The following is a 24,211-nucleotide window of genomic DNA, read 5'->3' as shown; positions in this document are numbered from 1 at the left end:
TAAGTAAATTATAATTACACTATATAATAATAATTTTAAAAGTACCTGGAACCTTCTGTATCTTCAAGGGAATCAATTCTTCATCGCTCACCACCAATGTGGTCTACAACATTCTTGTACTAGCAATACGAGAAGATCCAAGAAATTATGCTATGTTATCACTAGTATTCGCCTCTGGAGCAGCCTCATGTGCATCTCGTGCTGGAGAAAATGAATCCACTATGAAATGGCTCCAAGAAAGAACACTTCAAGGGAAATAAACACATAAAAAAAGAGAGAGCAAAAGAGGGATCTACCAATAGTGGGCATGTCAACATGACGAGCAGTAGAGGAGGTTTGTATGTTGCATGTTCCCGACATTGTAGTCGGTAATATAGATGGGGATAACCTCGAATGAGGTGGCCTTTCCACAAGAACATTGGCAGCACCTGAAGAATAATACATTAAATATATGAAAACTGCAAGAATTGTAAACAAGGATGAACCTTTATTAAGAGTTGTAAGGAAATATGAACCTTTATTAAGTGTTCGATGCTAATCTTAATGATACAACAGTATGAAGGAGAATAAGGGAGGTAGGTTTTGATGCAAGACAAAGGTATGGAAATTTGTGACAAGAGGGTAGTGTAATTGATAAACTAGTATAGTCCCTACAAAAGATAGTCCATGGAATCTATTTATTTAGATTGCTTCAATGTGCTATCTCATGTTGTCAAACTTCACGCTGTCTTATTGGTCTTTGTAATGTCCCTACTTTGAAATATAATTTAATAATAGTAAATTAAAATACAAGTGATCAGATCAGATCAAATGAGAACTTCTAATTATGTAACTAAATACTTTATTAATAGTTTAATAAACTATTAATACAATCATATATACACACAAAACTTATTATTATTCATTCTAAAGAGAGAGCAATAGTATAGACAGGGAAAGGCATGTGTAAATAACACTAGCATTAAAAAAGAAAGTTCACAAGTCCAAAGAAGGAATAGTTTTAATGTATAGAACATGGTAATCACCTGCACTACTTGCAATACCCTGATCATGTCCACCAGGTTGATGAAGACACATGAAATTTTGTAAAAACAACATGTACATATATTAGTTAGTGACAAAAGAGTATAAAATATAAACAATTATTGAACTTTTGTTATTATTAGCACTTTCATTACTACTTACTCGCATGTTTTCTGTTGCTTGCATCAATTGATTTAGCCTATCTTTTATCTCGTCAGTTTGAGGGGTCATGCATACCAAAGCAACAATCTCTTTATTAATTTTTGTGATAGACATTTTTATCACTTCTATAGGGTTTGTGGAAATTGTGTAGTCCTCATCACTTAATACTATGCTGAGGTGTTGATGTAAGGGAGGTTCCTTTCCCTTTCCCTGAACATCCATCTATGAGAAGAATATTATTAACACTATCAAAATTACTCCAATAATTTGTACAATTACAATGAGGTTTACCTACGTGGTAGAATTTTTGGGACCTACATCTCTATCTGTGCTATGTGATGGATCCAGGTCACCCTGTGACAAAGAAAAAATATAAACACGTTAGCGAAATGAAACCAATAGACTTAGCAAAAAAACTTAATAATAAGATGGTATATTGGAGTCATTAATTGGAGTTTGGTTTAAATGGTATATAGTACGTACCACCCCCATATTAGTAACTTTGCTTGTATCTATATGATTCAAATTTTGATATATTAGCAGCTCTTCCCCTGCACTTATTGATTTTATCGTACATACGAATACACGATTTCCCTCGCGCGCCTCAAATATGCAATTGGGTTGCTTATTAGTTGACTCAGGTCGCGTACTATTTATTAAACCTGCAATACTCCTTGTTGCTTTTGGCCTTCCATCAATGTATACAACCACTTGTTTACTTTGATCATTATCTATTTGTTGTATATAATTTGTTGGCAGTGCATACCTACACATACTTTTTTTATATCGAACAATCTACATCCAATTTTTGTAATTGTAACAAGGTCAGACACACTCCATCAATTCAGAAACTTTGTTGTAACAAACCTTTATGTTGTCCATGGAAAATAGGCCCAAACCATGTAACGACGAAGGTGTTATGCGACATATCCTCTCATTAACACAAAAATCGGTGTTTATTAGAGGAAGTTCCTTGGGTACCCATTATTTTTGTATATTTTTGTACCTCAAGGGCACCTCAGTGTCACCTTTGGTCTCATCATCATAAGAACATGACCCCCCTTGAACAAGGAAAAATTCCATGCATTTATTGAATTTTCTTCTAATCTTTTGACCTCTAGTTGATCTCCCTATTTTAGACCTACTACATGTCTCACTTTCGTCGACTATTCCTACATTTCCCTCACTCGAGGAAGACACATCTAACAAATATCTATTTGGTGGTACCTACACTCCATCAAATGAGAGAGTTAGTTGGTAATGAGAGAAATATTTTGCAAATGAGGGTAATGTTGATGAAGAAGTCAACCCTGAAGTTGACGTTGAGATTAAAAATTGAATAAGTCCAACTAGGTCCTCAAGTGTTGATAACTGTATTAGATTTGCTGCTAATGTCAAGGTTTGAAGAACTGAGAAAGTTTGTTTTCCTAGTGATTTTTAAAAAATAAACTATTTCTATAGGGTGTATTGACTTATACCTGTCAATCCATGTGACTATGCAGGATCCTCGTCAAAGGGGTTCAGGTTCCTGCATATGTAATTCAATTATCTTATGTTAGATAAAAATTACATGATACGTATATTAAAAATTACATAGTACACAACATGAACAATATGCAATCATCATAATCAATGTATATTTTTTTATTCCTTACCTTTACTTTATGTAGACTATGTAGGATCCTCAACTAAAGGGTTGACGATGTCTATAGTCAATTACATGTTTACACCAAGGGTGGCAGCATCACACAAAATATATACATGAAATCAGCACCAATAATTGAGCATCATAAGCATTACATTTGTAATTTGATAAACAATAAATACATATGTATCATGAGCATCATAAGCATCACATATGCATCATCATATATGCAATTGAGCATCATAGGCATCACATATGTATCATCATAAACATGTAATCTATCACATATGTATCATAAATCACCATCCATCAAATAGTTAATAGATAGTCCACATTCCATAAATAAACACAAAGTTCAAAAAATGTTAAATGTATCATCATAAACATGTAATCCATCACATATGTATTTTAAATCACCATCCATCACATAGATAATAAACAATCCAAATTCCATAAATAAACACAAAGTTCAAAAAATTTCATACATTTCATTCATGTCATTGATCTTCTTCTTCATCCAACTCATCATCATCATCATCATCATCATCATCATCATCATCATCATCATCATCGTCATCATCATCATCGTCATCCTCATTGTCATCGTCACATCATCATCATCATCATCATCATCATCATCATCATCATCAGCAGCAGCAGCAGCAACAACAACAACAACAACAACAACAACAACATCAACATCATCATCATCATCATCATCATCATCATCATCATCATCATCATCATCATCTTCTACTGCTTTGGTATCTTCTTCTTCCATCTCATTATACTTTATCGGCCTTCCTCTTCGATCATGTATAACAACAAATGACCAACCCAGTTTATGTGGAACCTCTGAGTAAAATACCTGCTCACATTGTCTTGGAAGAACATAGGGCTCATCCCCAACTGGCTCAAACGATCTTGTATTAACCATTGTAAATCCATTATCATGTTCAATAACAGTTCTATCAGGATCATTTTTATTCAGTCGTAGCCTATACCATTTGACAACAAACATAACTAATTTGAAGGAATTAAAGTCACACTCAAGTATATCATCCAAAATGCCATAGTATCGATTTTGAGACTCTTGAGGATGTATGTCGTTTCTAGATGAAATATTGGTCACCTCAAAGACTATAGCTATCCCAGAATCACAAGTTTTCTTCGTGTCATCCAACTTTTTGATGTGAAATTTATGACCATTGCAGCACATAGCTTTGTGGTGTTTGACCTGCAATATGTCTAACATGTTAAAATTATTGCATCGTGAGTTGATAAACATACGGGTGATTAATAAAATTATACGTACCTGTTATCTCTTAAACCATATGCTAAATCAATTTCCCTTTGCGTAACATTGGAATCTCCATTACGATGAGCTTCTTTAACCAATGAAGCCACACATTCTCATGTTAATGTGTGACCAGAATGTTGACATCGTTCAATCCACACCGTCATCCAATCAAGATTGTTTGCAATATACAAATGTAGTGCATCCCACTCCCGACCAACTGTAAAAATAATTAATAGATGACTTACAACTGATTTATTTAGAAGATTAAGAATTAATTAACTACAATAACATCTTATAATTACTTCTCACTTTCCTCAATCTACCTTTTCCCATCAAGTACTCCCCTTCGAATTTGTTAATAGGGTTGGGATCTCAAATGTGATCTATGTGGATCTCTACTGCAAACTTAGGAAGATATTCAACAATGTACACCATAGTTTGGTATACCATATATCCCTCCACCATAGAACCCTCAGGATGTGCTCTTTGTCGAACCAAAGCCTTCAAAAATTTCAAGTTCCTCTCAACCAACCACATTGACCAAGTGTGTACAGGTCCACACAATTCAATCTCCTCAACTTGGTGTATGAGGTAGTGTTCTTGTGCATTGAAAAAAGTTGAAGGTAGACACTTTTGCATTTCACACATTAAATGAGGAATTTTTCTCTTCCAATATTTATATCTTCTTTATGGATTTCTTTAGATGACAACCACCTAGAAGAGATTCAAGATGCAAAAATAGATAAATGAGACTTTACAATAATATACAATATATTACATAACAAGTAAAATAAATCACAAATATATTATCTATACAACAAATTGAACAAAGATCACTACTTACCTCATGTATTTTCCAAGATCATATATGACTTTCTTGACATTATTGTCAAAGTTGTCTAGGAGAGGTAGAGGTAGAACGTACTGCAACAATTATCAAATGATCTTTTCATTGTTTTCTAGCATAATACAATGAAAAGTACATGTGTAGTATATAAAAATTTAGTAAATACACAAGAACATGAATTACCTTAATGAAGGTATGCCAATCACATGTTTTCATCCTTGGCCCAAATTCACTTTTCTTTGATATGAGATTGTTTATGTTCACAGCAAATCCTGTGGGAAATTGAATTTTTCATATGACTTCTTTTATAGCATTGCTTTGCTGGTCTGCTAATAACCAAGGAATGGCACTTAAATTAATCTGGTCTCCATTGCTATTTGATTGAATGACATTTTTCATTACATGGTTGGATTCCTGAATGTCACTACAAATTTTGACAATTTTTTCTTTGTCATGCCTTCCCTCCAATATTTTCCATAATGTCTCTGTTATATTCTTTCCAATATGCATAGTATCAAACAAATGCACAATTTGTAGCTTCTCGTAGTAGGGCAACCTACTAAATTATCTCGGATAACTTTTTAGTCCCTTTGGAAGGTGTTCATTAATGCCTTGACAACCTCCACGATCATCAATTACATCATCAGTAAACAAAAAACAATAGAAAAATACAAATTCCAAACATAAACCATTAGATGGAATGACATTACCTTGACGATTAATTCTATTATATTCCAACTTCCATAGGCAAGGTGTCATTCTTTGTGGCTTTGATGTAGTCTCTTCTTTCCCATTGAAAAGATGTTTTTCAATATTTCGATACTTATGATTTCTGTGGAGGAATTGCCTATACTCATCAAACACCTGATTTCCTAAACTTTTTGAATGACGAGATTTCATCTTTGGACCACAAACTGGACATGCAAATTTTCCCTTTGTTTGAAGACCTACAAGATAATGTATAATTGGATTAAATATATTACTTTTTATAATTATAATGCACAACTTGAACACTGCAACATACCACAAAAATGTGTTAGCTCTGGGGCATCATGTATTGTCCATACAAACATTGCATAGAATTGAAATTGTCTTTGTCCTATTGGTCTAGAGACATCATACATAGTGACACCATTCCATAACTCCAATAATCATCGATAAGAGGCTCAATATATACATTCATATCTTTAACTTGGTACTTGCCTAGTTGAATGAACAAAAACGTTACATAATTATTATGACCATTTTACTGCAATATTTATAATTAAATGTAGATGACTATTAAATGATAAAATACCTGGAACAATCATCACCAACATTATGTGCTCCCTCTATATTGACATCCATGGAGAAATGTTAGTGCTGATAACAAAAACTGGCCACACCGAGTAAACAGATTCATCTCTCCAAATGGATTGACATCATTCGCTGCCAATGAAAGCTTGAGATTACGAGGTTCTTCTTTAAAGTGTGGCCACTTTTCCTCTATGTCCATAAATGTTGAACCATTTGTAGGCATTCGAATAATGTCATCTCGACTTGTATTGCGTGCATGGTAATCCATAAATTGTGCCAAGCTAGTGCACCTGAATAATTGTTGCATACGTGGAATATTGGGATTATAACAAAGAACCTTGCGAGGCACCTTTTTTGTTATTTGATTTGTTCGATATCTACTGATATGAACTGATTTGTCCAATATTTTTCAGAATGAAAGATAATACTTGGCATGAGCGAGGTAGAATATTTGATGGTGGTAACAAAAACTCACCTATCAATCGACAAAATATTAATTTGTTAATATAAATAATATTAATGGTACATGATTCACCCTTTATTAACTATAATGACATATACGACATACCTTAATATACGTGAGATTTTTATGTTGGATAAACCATTCATAACCTTGAAGTCCACCAACAACAATATAGTGGAGAGAAGAGTTGTTTGGGAGCCTTCATAAAGGGGCTCGTATGCCTTCTCACATACACGCAAATCATGAACAACATCAAATTCATCTTGATCATCATGATCGGTTGCATCAGTACTAAATGTGTCATGGATCAATGTATTTGTACCATCATCTTCAATTGTATTTTCTAGCGCATGATCATCATCTTCCATGGGATCATTATCTTTAGCTTCGATATTCACACCTCCATGTTCCTCCACTTTGAAAAAAATATTCTTCGGGTTGTGTTGGTCCATATCATGTGCCCTGGGGAGATCAACCTATATAAAAATGATCAACATAAATAAACCATGATCATGATCTCATCATGAATTTATTTCTTATCTATATAAATTGTTAAATCGATATAATGAGCAACTTACCAATGGATAATAATCATGCCCCCCTTCAATGTGACCATGTTGCCTACAATGTTTCTTAGTTGTTTTGATTAGAAGTCTTCTAGTATTTAAGACCTTACAAATTTTGCAGGGACAATAACATTTTCAATCACCTTTTCTTTTCAAGTTAGACAACAATCTAGCAATTGTTTCCTTATTTTGTTCTTCGCTGATATTTTCTGACATGGTCTTTCTTCACATGCAAAAAATTAGGCTATCGAAACTTCGGTGCATAACCTTCACAAACTACGCAAAAGGATATTGCAAGTACAAAATTCTTCTTAGAACTAGTTATATAGAAGTTGAAATTTTACTTAAACTTAGACTCTCTTCAATTATGAAGACTATTTTAATTAGACAGTTTTCTTGGCTAAAAAAGAAGGTTGATTTTGGCAAGTTGATGAAAAATATTTGAGTTTTAAAAAAAGAGAAACCTTTTTATGGTGTCATCTAATAGAATCAACTTAGGAATGATGAATTTAAGAAGAATTCAATCAAGCCATTCATAATGTATTAAGGTTTTAATTTGATAATTTTAAGGTTTTATCATTCATAATGTGGTTTTGAGTCAATGGCATTTAGGGTCATTCCATATTTAGCCTGCTAGGGCATAAGATTTCTTATAATTTATACAACCAATCAATATGAAACCAACTTCATATGAAAGACAATTGAATTGACTATTAGACTCCAAAATATGAAGAAGCTTAAGCGGTTACTTTAAGAGTTATAATCAATTCTTTTGTTGCAACCCTGTCAACAAGGGTTTTATGACAATTTTGACAAAAACCATTAGAACTTTCTTTATAATCCATGGCTGACCTTCAAACCTGTCTTGAATTAAAGATAACTCTTCATTCTACAACCTCAAATAGGTTATTAGGGGCATAATAGAATGGAATATTGGGACAAAGAGACAAATTCGAGTTGTTCATTAAAAACCCTCAAAAGGAGGAAATAAAAATAGATGAAAAGAAGAAAAACCCAATATACTTAGCAGAGCTTCCACATGGGACTGACAGTAGTCAACAAAAAGTTTGCAACTCCACAAAAAGTGAGAAAGATGACCAAAACCTTCCTGGACAGAGAATTTTTTTTGGCTTTTGCAACTTTCAACATATGATAATAGCATGTGGAATGAAGAGGAATGACACCTAGACAAATTTGACCGAGGGAGATCCATTTTAAGATTTCTCAAATCTGTTATATATGATGGGCAAAATAAAGTTATATGCACAAGGGGGCATTCAAGCAAAAATTCCAACTGTTAGATTGAATCCCAACACACTCTACAACTGGTGCCAAATTGAACTATGGAAGATTCAAATGCTTATCACCTTATTTGATTTTAAAAGATTCTTTTGTGGATTTGACAAAACTTGGAAGTTGAAGTCTATTTTGTAACACCACTTAGATAAATATGTGGACATCACTATTGCTTATGTCCCAATTATGGTATAGTAAATAGGGTTTACTTATTTTTTAATTTTTATACAATACTTTTAGCCTTTATCTAACATAATTGATAATTGGAAGACTTTTCAATAACGAGGAACTACAACATTAGGAAAGTAAAGAAAAATAGATAAATGAGAACATACTGGTAGGATGAAAAGCTCAAATTTATGAGACACATACTCTGAAATGAACTTGTCTGCAACCAACTTTACATGATTCAAACACACGACCTGCAAGTCCATAGGAATTTACAAGCATGCAAAAATCTACAGGAATTTCGCCATCTCCAATAGTTCGATACCCTCCAAACTAGCTACTCAAACCTTCGATATCACCTGCTAGACAACCCAATTTTCAAGTAGGAAAAGATAACCAAACCGGGAAAAGATAATTTTTATAGATGCCCTTGAAGTGATAGTCTTGTTCAAGAGCAAGTTAAAACCGAATCCTTCGATATCCTTGCTAGGCTTTAAAGATAACAAAACACTCGGCTATAAATCTATTGTTGTTAATTAGGAAGTTGAGAGTTAAAGGGAAAAGGACACATCAAGCCTGATTTGCAGAGGCAGATGCAGAGGAAGAGGCAAAAGAAATAAAGGAATTGGTAGAGGCAGACAAAGTCGAGAGTTAATTCAATTCGCCGCACGCAGTTTTCAAATGAACCCGCGCTTTTCTTTTTTTATTAATAATTCCTATGGTCGTCCGAATTTTGACTAACACGGGCTTCGTCGGAAAACTAGAGTGAGCCCCACATATATCTATGTGGACCACTGTATTTTTTTTTAAAAATTTTCAATAGGATTCTCTGAAAAATGATATGTAGAACCTACAAAGGTGTATGTTGTTGATAGGATCATCCAATGGTTCTCCTTCAGGGGTCGATACCTTATATGCACTTGAGCCATAAACTTTTGTTATGACATAATTCCCAAGCCAATCTGGTTCAAACTTACTCCTTTTGTCTCTGTCCTACTAATTTTTAGGGTTTTCTCTTAGGACCAAGTCACCTACCTCAAAATTGCGAGGTTTCATATTATGATTATAACTGCTGCCCATGCATTATTGATATGCTTTCAGGTGATTGGATGCATTATGTTGACACTCATCTAGCAATTCTAAATCCTACAAGAAGGAGAGCATGTAGTCTTCATCATTGATAAGATCGTATAAGGAGACCGGTAAAAATGGAAAATCAACCTCACTGGGAAAGATGGCTTCGACACCATAGACAAGTGAATAGGGGTAGCTCCAATAGGGGTGTGAACACTTATGCGATAGGCCCAAAGTACGGGATTGAGTTGGATGTGTTTATTGTGGCCAACATCATCGATTGTCTTTTTAAGGATTTTGAGAATGTTTTGTTCGACACCTTAGCTTGACCATTACCTTGGGGTTCAGCATGGAGTAGAGAAGTGATGGTGGATATAGAATTGGTCAAAAAGCTCATGAACATCTTGATTTTTGAAGGGACACCCATTATCTATGACGATGGAAAGGGGAACAACGTATCAGCAAATGATGTGATTGAGGATAAAATTTGCAATTCGCTTACCAATGACGGGTGAGGGGGACAACCTTAATCCATTTTATGAAATACTTAGGAGGATGGAAGGTGAATCTTTCCCACAAGATCGAGTCCCCACTGACAAAAGGGCCATGGTGTGGTGATCAGTTGAAGTTCTTGTTCTGGTGCATTATTAGATTTTCATGAATTTGATATTGCTTGCATTTCTTGAAAAACTAACATGCATCCTTTTCCATCATGGGCCAATAATAACAAGTCCTCATAAGTTTCTTGGCTAAGGTTGGACCACTAGAGTGAGCCCCACACATATCTATGTAGACTTCACGCAATGCGATTTAAGCTTCCTCACTTTCTAAACATCTAAGAAGAGTACCATCGAGACCCCATCGTCAAAGGGTGTCGGCAATAATAACATAGCGAGAGGTTTGGAGGATGAAGGTATGATGTTGGTTGTTGGAAAGGTTGGGTGGAAGGGTGTTATTGCGAAGGTAGGTGAAAATGTTGTTGTGCCAACAGGAATCAGGACCAATAATGCATATTGATTCAGATGGAGTGATCTCATATGCAAGAACCAAAAGATTGTCCACCAAGAACTCAAAGTGGGTTGTATATTGTGGCATGTCGATTAAGGAGCCAATGGTAGCCATGACATCCATGGATTAGTTGTTTTCTCTTGGTATCTCCTCAAAGGTTATCTTTGTGAAGTATTTCTTGAAATCATTCACCATTTTCTTGTAAGGAATTAGTTTCTCATCTATTGTTTGATAATCATCATTTGTTTAATGAATCACAAGTTGGGGGTCACCAAAAACATGAATTTCTTAGATTCTCCATTGTACTGCAATCCATAGACATGTAGTTAATACCTCGTACTCTGTAATGTTGTTTGTGCAAGGGAAGGATAACCGATATGACTTAGGAATAGAATCCCCTTGAGGTGTGATGATAAGTATGATTTCTCCCACTCCTTGTTGTGTAAAGAATCCATCAAAATAAACTTGTCATAATTTGACTTTGTCACTGTGATGTTGGATTAATCTTAAAATTTTGGTACAAGAGGAGAGTCATCATCATTGGTGCATCTACAATTTGATTTGCAATGACCTGTCCTCAATCTCAACATACTCAATGTCAAATTTTCTATTACCCACTTAGCCAGCCTACCTATGAGAGTCGCCTTATTGAGTAGATACTTAAGTGGATTAATTATTGCTATGAGGTTTGTTTTATGAGTTAGCATGTAATGTCACACTTTCTACGAAGAAAAAACTACGACAAGACACACATGCTCAATTGAAGTGTAATTAGGATCATATCCTACCAAAGTGTGACTGATGTAGTAGATGGATCGTTCTTTTCCTTCAGGTCTTGTTGTGCCAAAAGTTCTCTCAATATTGTCGTAGTTTCTAATATGTAGAGTAACAATTGGTTTCCTTGAATTAGTGGCATGAGCATTGATATATTCAAGAGAGAGTCTATAAAAAATTGAAAATCTTGTTGGCACTTGTCATCCCACTTAAACTTGATATTATTATGTAGCAAATGTTGAAACAAATGACATTTATCTACGAGTTGTGCTATGAATCTGCGAATTGATTGGAGCTTTCCTTTTAATGATCTTAGTTGACTAATGTTCTTAGGTGGAGGCATTTATATAATTGCTTTGACTTTGGTTGGATCTACTTTGATGCCTCTTTGTGATACTATGTATCCTAGGAGTTTCATGGAGGTCATTCCAAAGACACATTTCTAAGGATTTAATCTGATTTTGTACTTCTCCAAACGATAAAAAACCATTGATAGAACATCCAAATGTCCTTCTCTTGTAACTTGTTTGCCTAAAAGGGCATCAACATAGTCCTCCATGGTAACATGCATGATGTCATGAAAAATTGACATGATCTCTGATATGTGGCACTTGTGTTATTCAATCCCAAGGGCATGACATTCCAACAACAAGTAGCCCATGGACAAGTGAATATTGTCTTGTGTTGATCTTCAGGTGCTATCTTGATTTGATAGTATTTGGAGGATAAATCCATAAGTGACAACATTGCATGGCTTATTGTGAGATCGATGATCAAATAAATGTTTGATAATGGGAAGTCATCCTTCAAACAAGCTTTGTTGATGTCTCTAAAATTGGTACATATCCTTATGTTGCCATCTTGTTTGCTAGTAGTTACAAGATTGGAAATCCATCCAGGGTAGTCTATTGGTCTGATGAAGGCAACATCCAATAACTTTTCAGGCTAGACTTTTTCTATTAATGCCATTTGTGGATGCATCTTTCACAACTTTTGTTTAACTAGTTTGCCACTTGGAGTTACTATGACATGATGCATAACCAAATTAGGATCTCACCTAGGAATATTTGCATATGACCACACAAAATTTATCTCTTTGAAAAACCTTGTGAACTTTGGCCATTCAATTTCTATCAATGATTGAGCAAGGAAAATATTTTGTGGTACCTCTTCACTCCCAATGTTTGCTTTTATGGTCTCTTCAATCAAAATAGATGACTTCACCTGATATGATGTCATGGGGAGAGTGTCAAACCTTCCATCCTTTGGCGCCTTAGAGAGGTTTTCACCATCAGATGTGTCCTTTCTTTTTACTTTTTTGGGGTCTGAAAGTGTCATGGTGCCATTTTTATTAAAAGACCCATCATTTATTTTTATTTTAATATTTTTGCGATTAGAAGGTTTGGCACCCTCTTCAAATTAAACCACATTGTTAAGGTCAATGGTGTATCCTACTTTATGGTTCCCAAGAGGGAGATCATCTCTTATGCCAAAATAATCAACGAAGGCCTCATCATTTAGGAATGTATCAAGTTGTGGAGGTCTTTGTTAGTCCTAGTAAATAAGTTGGGGTTGAATGAGGGGAAGGCAATCCGTGTGTTTGAAGTCGGTAGGTGTGAGGGTAAAGACAAAAGAGTCTTTGGGTATGTCAATAAAGTCACCGGGGTCATCACTGGTACTCTCCTCATTATTCTCGGTCATAAGAGAATCTAAATCGACATCACTAGAAGGATACTCAGCAACGAGAGTTTTAGCTTTTCGTGGTTTTTACCTAGAGCCTCAAGACATAGAGGGTTCGTGATCGCAAAAAGTATTTATCCACGCTTCACCATAATCTTTCTTGTATTGGGGTATAGAACTTCATGATTCTTGACCGACTTTGAATAATTTTCTAAACTTTTTTTCCTCAGTGGGTTCACTACGTTCTCTAAAGGTTTCTACGATCTCATAATCACTGGATGATTGATTGGAACCTCATTCCCATTCAGTTGAATTTGTTGAACAATGGTCTTTCTCTTGTTTATCGTTGGTGGAAGCAAGATCAATAATCTACAATGTTTCTTAAGAGTCAAGACCACATAGCCTTAATGGTGCAAAACCAAGTCCTTTAGTTCTCTGTTTATTTGGTATTAGTTCGGGTTTTAATGGTTCCATAATGCCTTTATTTTGTAGTCCAAGGGGACCTTTTCCATCATATCCCATCTTTTGCAAGAACTTAAAGCCTTTTCCATAATTTTCAACTAGTATTCTGATATGGTCTTGATTAGGTTGTTCTTCTTGTTCTGTATAGAGTATCTTGTAAATGTCTTCTTCCATTTCACCCCATCTTTTGAAAGTAGTGGGATCCCATTTTATTATTATTGTTGATATCTGTTTTAAGAGATGTCGCATGCCATTAATATTAGGAGAGTCCATTGATCACATTAGATACATGATTTAATTCTGATTGTATTCTCCCATGTCTTTGTCCTTTTTCCTTTGAGCTCTACTTGCTTTGAGGTGGAAGCATTTAGCAATTCAGGATCACTATATGCTAAAGATGGATTAGATTGTCGATTTATGGGGACTATTCTCTCAGGTCTTGGTCAAATGTTATTGCATTACATATATGGGTTTGGATAGCCTTTGAATGTGACTTTAGTTCCATTGTATGGGAACTTAATACATTGATGATATGTTGAAGGCATTGCTTTTATTGTATGTATCCATGGTCATCCCAAAAGTATATTATATGTAAGATCAAGATCAAGGACTTGACATACCACATCCCTTGTTATTGGCCCAATTCGAAGAGGTAGAGTGATTGTTCATTTTGAGGAGTGTTCTTCATCATCACATCCCTTTATAATAATCTTCTTTCTAGAGTCCACAACGTTTTCAGAGAATCCAAACGCGAAGACAACTTTCAGAGTACAAATATCGAGACCTTCTCCTCCATCTATCAAGACTCATTTTATGCTGTTTTTATGGAGGAAAGCTTCAATGTGAAGTGGTACATTGTGTGGTTGTTGTGGAGATGCATCATCTACTTCAGTGAATGTAAGGCAATGAGGGGTACAAAGGTGTCCCACCATGGCTTGAAACTGGTCCACATTTAGATTGGTAGGAATAGATGTCTCTTATAAGATTTTTTCCATTTTGGCTTTGTACGAAGGTGAAATGCACAAGAGTTCAAGCATTGAAATGAGAGTGGGTGTCTTTCTCAATTGGTCTACAAGGTCATATTGGTTGTTGGACAATGAAGTTGTTTTGGATGTATCACTTGTAATGTAACTTTACCTTGTCAAGTAGTGTTTGCAATTGGGGGCTTTGTCTTTTATGGTTATCGTAGAATGGTTGTCCACTTCAATGATATGGCTGATAGTGTAATCATAGGCTACATTAGTGTAATTGGAATTATTGTTTGTTTTAGGAGATTTTCCCTTATCATGTTTTGGAAATAGTTCCTTGAACATCACATGTTCTTCATTGGAAGTGTGACCCTCAACTTCAAGGGTGCCATTGTCAGAAAGATCTTGAATGAGTTCTTCAATTTATGGCAATTGACAACCTTATGGCCTTTATGGAGGTTTGAATGTAATGTCTAAAAATGTCAAGCCATGAAAAGACGATGATTGACTAAGTAGGATCCTATGGAATCAGCCTTAGGAGCTCTTTGAATCTCATAGCCATAGACACAGTATGAATCCATAGACACGTGATGATATCTCAAATACACAGTTTCATAGTTACAGTGCAAATATCAATTTTTCCCAAATACACAATATGATATCTCAAAAACATGCTAGAATATTGCATAAGTGTGTCAAAATGTCACAAAAACGCATTTTCAAGTAGTCTTAGTAATGTCTAAGAATGATGTTTGTATACGTGCCAAAAAATCTCAAAAACATGGCAGAAATGTCCAAAAACATGCTAGAAGTGAACATATATGCGACCAGAATGATCAAATACATGGTAAGAGATGCCACAAACATGTTTCTAGTTACAAAATCTTATTTTCCTCAAGTCTGACCAAAATTTTGAAGTTGTGAAAATGTGACCAGATCTGAATGATGCTTTGTGGCAAGAAAACATAGCAAACAAGAAGACACAATATTTGAATTTTTTTTTGGTCAAAGTATGAGGGCAATGTGTATGTTTTCTAGGCCGAAACAACCCAATTCCCACAGGTCTTTAACACAAACAAATACAATGCAAACACTTATTATCGCTATGGTCAAGGTCTCATGGCAATAACTCCATCCCACATCCTGGAATCTTCATCGACTCAAGTGTCATCACACCTATATGGGAATGCACACTTTTTTGTCTTTTCAAGAGAGGGTAAGTAGGGGCCTCTGGGATTGGAAGGATGACCCAATAACCCTCTCCCTAGAAAGCTACAAGTAGCTTATGCTAAGCTGGGGATTTTATGTCTAGAGAGCCTTATGGTGAGTATCTTGTGGGCAAAACTAGTTATGCCCTTGCACTGAAGCTATTGCGATGTTCGGTCAAAAATAGGGTGGGCCATTACTAAGGTTTCTAGTCACAATCTAGGGTCACCGACACCCTACAGACATCCAAATCAACCTTGGAGTATGAAACCAATTGGGCTATGAATTTTGTCACACCCTTTTTCATATAGCGGACTGGAGGAAAGTACTGCTTAAGTCATTTCCTCTCACAATGGGAGACAAGCCTTCCAAAAGAAAGGTATGCTCAAGGATTTATCTTACACCTTAGATCTGTGAAGGTGAGGGGAGAGGATACTTTCATTGAGCACCTGGGGTTTTGCAACAAATTGGGCAAGCACCCCAAACACTTCAAACAAATTGTTCTTTTTAGTACAGCAATGAAAGTGTTTTCTAATCTAATAAAAAAAGCACTCTCCTAAATTACCCCTGCAAGCACAAATATGTTAGTAGTTTTGAAAATCACCCCAACCTACAACAAAAAAAGATTAGATCATAAAGTGATATCAAAGGGGCCTTCTACAAATGATTTTGGATGCTTCCACTTTCGACCAACCTACAAGACACAAATGCAGCAGAATAAACCACAAACACAATAAGAGTTAGAAAAAATGCAATAATATATAAACCTAGACATGGCAGGACAAGACACAAATGTGACAAAACCCTTAAAAAATGTGTTAGAAGCTAGCTAGCTGAAATAGAAACACAGTAGATTTAAACCACAAACGCAAAAAGAACAAAAAACCCTAATTAATAAAAAATGCACTAAGGTTTGACAAAAACGTGCCAAGAATGGAATCTGCACAAACCCTAAAACCTGCAAAACCAAAAACATAATAGAAAAATACAAACACGATAGGAACCTGAACGCTAGAAAACTGAGGACTCCAACAGAAAACATGGACAAAAAAGGAAAAACCACAGGCGCACCAAAAAGTAAAATTGTCACAAATTTCAGATCTGTGAATCTACAATCACTAAAACAACACTAAAATATAATAAAATGGGGACTAGAGTCCCATCGGGCATGCCAAATGTATATGATGGATTTGGGAACTCAAAATATTGTAAAACCTATAGGATTCAACCACATAAAACCTATTTCTACTATGAATCCACCATACACCAATGAAAAATATAAAAACATGCAAACAACAAATATGAAAGATTATACCATCATATGCTCATTATGGTTTGATCTCCATTGTTTCCTATCTCCATTGATATTTCACGATGTTGATTATGGTTGCTCTCGGATATGTATTGTGCACAAGAGCTCAATAGAGAATGAATTGCAGTTGTGTATGCAATTCTATAGAGTGTAGATGCTTTATAGAATGATCAAGATTCTAGAGGGATAGGGAAATGATTCTCTTTTATAGAGAGCGCCCTAGAAATGGAGAGCTAGGATTAAGAGGTGGAAAGATAAATGGTCAGTTCAGATTAGAGGGTAGGTATAGAAAATAGGAAAATATTGAAGAGGTGGTTAAAGATAAATTAAAAGATGAATGAGAAGTGTCATGGAGCGAAAAAGCTAATGAATCAATTAAATAAACAAAATTTTATTTAATTAATAGAAGAGGTGGGGTCAATTAAATAAATAAAACATTTATTTAATTTAGGGAAAGGATAATTTAAATTAAATAAAAATATTTATTTAAATGGAAAAAGGCTAAAGGAGGATTAGTAAATTAATTGAATAAATAAAGATCTACTTAGTTAATAGAAGGCTTAGGATAAAATAATTTAATAAATAATATTTATTTGATTAGGCAAGGACAATTTTAGGTGTCTACAATAACCTTAATGGAACCCTAATTGAGCCCTTTCCCCAACCCTAACCTTAATTGAACATTAATTCAACCCTAGCCCCAACCCTCTATACAATTGTAAACCTAATTTAACCATAGCCATAAATGAACCCTAACTAAAATTAAACCCTATTCTAATTGTAACTCAAACTGAATCTTGACCTAAATTGAACCTTAACTAACCATTTAGCATAATTGACTCATAACACTAACCTTAACCCCAATCCTAACCCTAAATCTAATCTAAAGATTTTTCTCTAGAAGCCTAACCCTAACCATAACTCTAATTGAACACTAACAACACTTTAACTCTGACCCAAACCCTAATAGTAATCATATTCCTAATTTAACTTTAATTGACTCTAACCCTATCCCAGTAACTATAATTAATCTTAAGCTTAGTTGAACTCAAATTGAACCCTAACTTAACCCTAGATAGAGCTTGAACCATATAAACCTACCCTTTACATAATTGAAACCCTAATTTAACTCTAAACATAAATGAACCCTAATCCAAATTGAATTTTAACTAAGTTATTCAATCTGTAATTGAGCCCTAATCCTAAACTTAACCTTAATCTTAGCCCTAAGCTAAATCTTTTTTGTATTGAACCCAAATAGGACCTTAAAACTATGTGTAACCCTTATTTAACCATAGGCCTAATAATAAAACTAATTAAACCATAATTGAATCCTAAACTTAACCTTGAATCAAATATTAATTCAACCTTAACTCTAACCCTAATAATAATCATTGCCCTAATTGAACTATAATTATAATCCTAACCTTAATTGAATCTTAATTGAGCCCTAAAGGTAATCTTATAGAGACCTAAAATTGACTAGCACGCCACTTTATTAGTTCTCGTCATTTCCTCTAATTAATGTTAAATAAATAATTTTTAGTTATTTAATTAATTAATTTCCTTTTATTCTCCTAGTCCACTATGATTAAATAATTATTTTTTAATTATTTAATTAGATAATTATTTCGTCATAATTAGTTAAAATTATTTTAATTTTATTAATTCATTTTCTAAAAATGTCTTCTAAACATAATAAAAGAATTATTTTATGATTTCCATCACACACATGTAATTAAATCATTATTTTATTAATTGTATTTATATCCTTCATGAACTCATTATTTTATTAATTCTATTTATATCCTTCATGCACTCCACTTCTTCAGTTCAATTAACACTCACAACTAGTCTACACATCAATTTTCCTCCATATATTCATCTCATCAAATCAAGTGATACACTCACGACTAGTCTACACATCAATTTTCCTCCATATATTCATCTCATCAAATCAAGTGATCGATTAATCTCCTAAATCTAGCTCTCCTCTCATCTCAATGAATTATGTGCATTGATTTTTCCAATCAATCTAAATTGTTGATCGATGTCAAATAATAGTTAGAAATCTACCTTCTTATATTATTTTGATCATCTACAATCTTTATCATTGCATACTTGTGATCATTGTTCTATCATAAGGTTATTATGATTTGTAGGGAAATCCTCATTTTCAACTACTTCAAGTAGAAGAACAATGGAATTAAGCAAGGCATTTGTGTGAAGGTATAATCATTGGTTTATTATTTGTTTCATGCATTCATGTTATAGTACAAGGAAAACAACCTCGAGCATTTCTACCTAGTCAAACGGGCAAGTTCCATATTTGCAACATATAAATATTACCTCACATTAACGTTGCAAATGAAAGTAAAATGCATAATTCGGGCAATCATCCTATACATAAAAATTGAACTTAGCATCTTCAACAACAGTTGCAGTAACGATAGGAACAAGCTTTATGTTTTTCATTGTTTTTTTAAATAAGGAATAACAAAATCCTAGTCTAACGAATATGTATATAGTCATATAATAGTCCTGTAAGATAGATCACCTGAAGTGGCCAAAATAGAAAAGATGTATATAGTCATATAATAGTCCTGTAAGATAGATCACCTGAAGTGGCCAAAATAGAAAAGAGTGATAAAATACATATAGTAAGTAATAATTGGCTCACTTATGACCAAACTTGGTCTGACTTTCCCTTCTCAGATCTTTAAACATCAATGAGTTTCAAGGAAAAAGAAAAAAGACAAACAATTATCAATTGGTTGAAGCATCCACTTTATTTGGTCGTTTTAGTTGTTTTCGATGGCTTGTTTGCAGCTACTTTTTCCACTTTGTTTGTTTTAGTCTTCTTTGAAGACGCCATGTCTTTGATAGATTTCTCCTTTGAAGGTTTTGAGGGCTTTCCTTCTTTCTCTTTGGCAGGAGCTTTTTCTGTCTCCATTTCCGTGGCATTTTGGTTTTCATCTGCATCTTCTGATTCCTTCTTCAACACTTTCTTTCGTTTCTTTACAACTTCTTTCTCATCCTTTATAGAGGTAATTTTCTTTAATACATCCTTCTCTACTTTGGCCTTTTTTCCAGCTTTATCAAGCTTTGTCTTCTCTGTAACCTTTTCAGAATTGGCTATCTTTTTATGCTTTGCTGGAATTATTTTCTTCTCCTTGATAGGCATGTCTGCTTCTTCTACACCTGTATCATGTTCCGAAGGTCCTTCCTGCTTGAATTCTTTAACTTTCTTTGATTTTGTTTTTTTCATTTCACCTTCATTTGATGGCTTAACCCCTTTACAAGAGACAGCTTGTTTGAGACCTCTTTTAAGTTCTGATTTCTTTTGGTTCTTTAACTCATCTGACAGCTTAAAAGAATTTTTCATCCTTGTCAACATTCCCTTCTCACTCATACTCTTCACTTGTTTTGTGAGTTTCTTTTTGAAGTTGGGTGGCAAGCTATCCTGATACTTACTTTGCATGAATTTCATGATTGCTGGAATGCTTGAGCCTGTCTTTTCTTTTAAAGAAAATATAGCATCTTTGATCATCTGCAAGGGAAATAATTACATTCCTATACTAATGGGAAATCTAAAAATAGCATAATCAATTACCCACATAAGATAAAAGAACACAACTTGGGGATGCCACATAAAGAGAAAACCCAAAATATAATCCTCCAAAGCTAGAAAGAAATAAATGAATATAAAAAAGTCACATATTATAAGCCAATACCTCCTCAGATGCACTATCCATTCAAAAACAGAGAAGAGCTTGATTAATTCACAAAGCATGGTGTAGACAATCTTGAACAATACATAAATTTACATAAAAACACAAACGAAAGTATAAACTATATGAAATTTAAGCATAAAGAGAAAAGAAAATTTTCTCATGTGCCTAAAAAGTAATAGGCAGAAGATTTTGTGGTGCAAACTCTCAATTCTTCTCCTCATGGACCTGCGACTGCAACAGATGCTTTGAGCCTGTGCACCTTTCAGATTGTCCTTGCAACCTTTCCTCTGTACTGATTCAGCGTCCAAAGGATTGTGCCTTTATGCTTTCAGATTAAAATGAACTGTCTCATGGGTTTACTTATAACAAATGCATTTATAATGTTTAACTGCTTTATATTGGAGGCACCATAAGGCTAAAATTATGCAAATCTGTATTTGAGAGTAGTCCCGAATCCTATGGGAATTAAGTAGAAGCTCTGGCCTGAGGTATTCTCCTTTGTCCTGGCAAAATATGTAGGATTGTTGTAGATGGATTTGTCAAATATCCTGTGGGTTGTCTTTAATTCTATAACATTCTATAATAAGGTCAATGCAAATACAAAGGACGAATGAAACACAGAAAACTAACAGTATCAAATGTTTTAAAAAAGTGCAAGAAGCTAGATTCAAAAGAGAAATTAATAGAAATAGTTTGTTTAACCGCTAGTTTTTTATATCTGTTGATTTTTTAATTTTTTTGTGTGCTACATGGGACACATCTCCACCCCTCAAACCCATGTCCCTGTCCTCTAAGGCATTTCGGGGACAGTGAGACATTAGGGCATGTCCCTTAACTACCCCTTCGATTGAGAAAATGTGGAAATGTCGTGAAACGCTTCTCTAAAATTGAAGATTGCATGAAGCACATTGGGAATGCTGGGCGTCCTTGAGGCAGCCAAAGATCTATTGAAAAACTATTTTTATAATGTTTTAAAAAAAGAAAATTCCTAACATTGAAAAAAAACTGCTTAATATCATGACAGCCTTATAGCAGCAGCAATAGATATATCATGACAGCACTATAACAGTAATTAAATTAAGTAATTAAATTAATCATGTCAGTGGTGACAGCAACAACTATAATATAACAGCAATGTTAATGATATCACAGTTAATATTAACAGCAATCAAAATTCTTTATATGGTATTAGAGCCAATTATTATTGTTTATTGCAGAAAGATTAAAGATGCATTTGCCAAATTGCCATGGTTTGGTGTAATGTGGTATTGTGTGAGAAGTACAAACAATAATATTTTTGAAATGTGGTTGACATACAAACTTTTACAGACATCTTCCAGCATCATTTTAACATTGTCATGATATTACTATCCATTAACTTGTAAGAATATTTTTCTATATATATAAAATTGTCCCTCTACTATCTCCAAAACTTGTCATCCAGATTTTTTTATTTTAACATAAGATAATTACTTATCACTTTTGCATGTGTCTAATAAGATTAGAGAATTAATAAACTACTTCTTTTGAGAACAGAAGGTCCCAAATTCAACTTCAACAAAAGTTTTTTCCATTATAAACTAAAAAACAGAGATGTTAAGGCCAGCCTGACAAAATAAAAATAAAAATTATCATTTAAAAAAACAAAGCCAGAAAAAAAAGTGTTCTCTAACTCAGCACATTCATCCATCATTACTAACAGGTTCAACTCATCACAAAACTTTTACGATTTTAATTAATTAAAAGAATCAAAGCAGTCTGAATTTTTACCATTTAAAAAAACAGCAGATGTTTAAGTGAGTTGCCCTAACAAGTTCAAGTCACTACAAAGCTTTTATCATATAAAAATAAAACCAAAACAGTTGGATGTTTAAGCAAACAGTTTATCTACAATTTTTACTCATATAACTAAATGATTCGCAAAGAATCTACGATATAAATTAAAGAAACCCTTAAAAAAATGACCACTGTAATACCCTAAACAAATTTATAAGAACAAACGCTGTTACCAATAATTCAAACACCTTCTTGCAAAACAACTGGACATGAATAAACAGAAACAGAAGATAGAAGAGGAGAGAGGAAAGATGGCATGCATACCTCTGGATAAGGGGGAAGGGCTGCTGCAACCTGGGTTTTTCTCTCACTCTTCTTCTCCTTCTCCTTCTCCTTCTCCTTTTCCTTTTCCTTTTCCTTTTCCTTTTCCTTCTCACCACCATTATCACCTTCTTCACCAACTTCCTCTTCTTCACCATCGCCATCGCCATCGCCATCCGCATCCCCACCCCCACCAATATTTTGTTGTTGTTCTTGTTCTTGCTTAACTTGTGTTTTGCTATGGTCCGCCATCCTGTCAGGCATAGAGGCGTTATCTTGTAACATTTGCGTTTGAGCGCCATTTTTGTGGTGGGGAAGCTTGCCCTTTACTGGCCTTCCTCTCTTAGGGCGCGGCGGAGAAGAAGAGGAAGAGGGAGAGGGAGAGGGCATTCCTTCCATTCCGTATTCTATAATGATAATAATAACAATGAACAAGAGCCAGCGAGAGAGCGAAACACCAAGGTGACGGCCTCTCCATTTATAAACTAATAAGCCATTGTATTTATACCTCTAACGTACAACTACTCCGTAATGCTCTAAAGGTGACACTTTCAAGCCGACATTTTGAGTAAATCAAGCGGTGGATCAATAATCTTTGTGTTATTGATTTTTTGGGAAATTATAGATTGTTGATGATGATCAGCAGAATTACGGATTTGATTTTTCGAATTTTTTTGAAAAATCAATAACATGAGTTTTAAGATACAATTTTGGAATCAGTTCAAAAGAGAACACTTAACTATTTTTTTTTAAATCTTCTTCGTATAGATTGCATTTTAGTTGGTTGGATAAACATTTGCTTAGTGGAGTGGGGTAGATACTTCTTTACTCTTATTTATCTTCAACGAAAACATTATATATTTTTTTAAGTGCAAGGAAATAAAATGTTTTCTTTTGTACAATTTAGGTTAAATTTTGTTTATATTTTTATGTAATAACAAGTTTGTAATTAGTATACTTATATTGTAAACTCAGTTTGTAATCATATTATACTGTATTTTGTCATTGATAATCGATTTTGGTCTTTAAATTTCTTACTTGTCACTTTGGTTTAAATTCATGGATGCAAAATTAACTCAAGTCACTTTCATTTGTAGATTTGAACCTCAAACTTCATAAGCCCAAAATTT

The 24,211-nt window shown here is 34.2% G+C and overlaps 1 protein-coding gene across 1 annotated transcript; it reads right to left on the bottom strand.

Moving 5' to 3' along the window:
* Nucleotides 1–19,760: 19,760 nt before the first annotated feature.
* Nucleotides 19,761–23,541, bottom strand: LOC131065752 (histone H1-II). The gene is made up of 2 exons (XM_058000377.2): nucleotides 23,085–23,541; nucleotides 19,761–20,800 (listed from the first exon to the last, which is right to left on the bottom strand). The coding sequence occupies exons 1-2, from the start codon at nucleotides 23,478–23,480 to the stop codon at nucleotides 20,039–20,041; spliced, it is 1,158 nt and encodes a 385-aa protein (XP_057856360.2). The 5' UTR covers nucleotides 23,481–23,541; the 3' UTR covers nucleotides 19,761–20,038.
* Nucleotides 23,542–24,211: the final 670 nt, after the last annotated feature.

This window comes from Cryptomeria japonica, chromosome 7, assembly GCF_030272615.1.
Source record: "Cryptomeria japonica chromosome 7, Sugi_1.0, whole genome shotgun sequence".
Classification (NCBI taxonomy): Eukaryota; Viridiplantae; Streptophyta; class Pinopsida; order Cupressales; family Cupressaceae; genus Cryptomeria; species Cryptomeria japonica.
Note: the sequence above shows the minus strand (reverse complement) of the source record. Positions and strands in the feature narration are given on the sequence as shown.

Excerpts from the sequence above, each read along its gene's own strand:
- LOC131065752 (XM_058000377.2), bottom strand. The coding sequence starts at position 23,480 with ATGGAAGGAATGCCCTCTCCCTCTCCCTCTTCCTCTTCTTCTCCGCCG. Across the intron at positions 20,801-23,084 it reads CCCTTCCCCCTTATCCAGAG|ATGATCAAAGATGCTATATT; the intron begins GTATGCATGCCA and ends TTTCCCTTGCAG.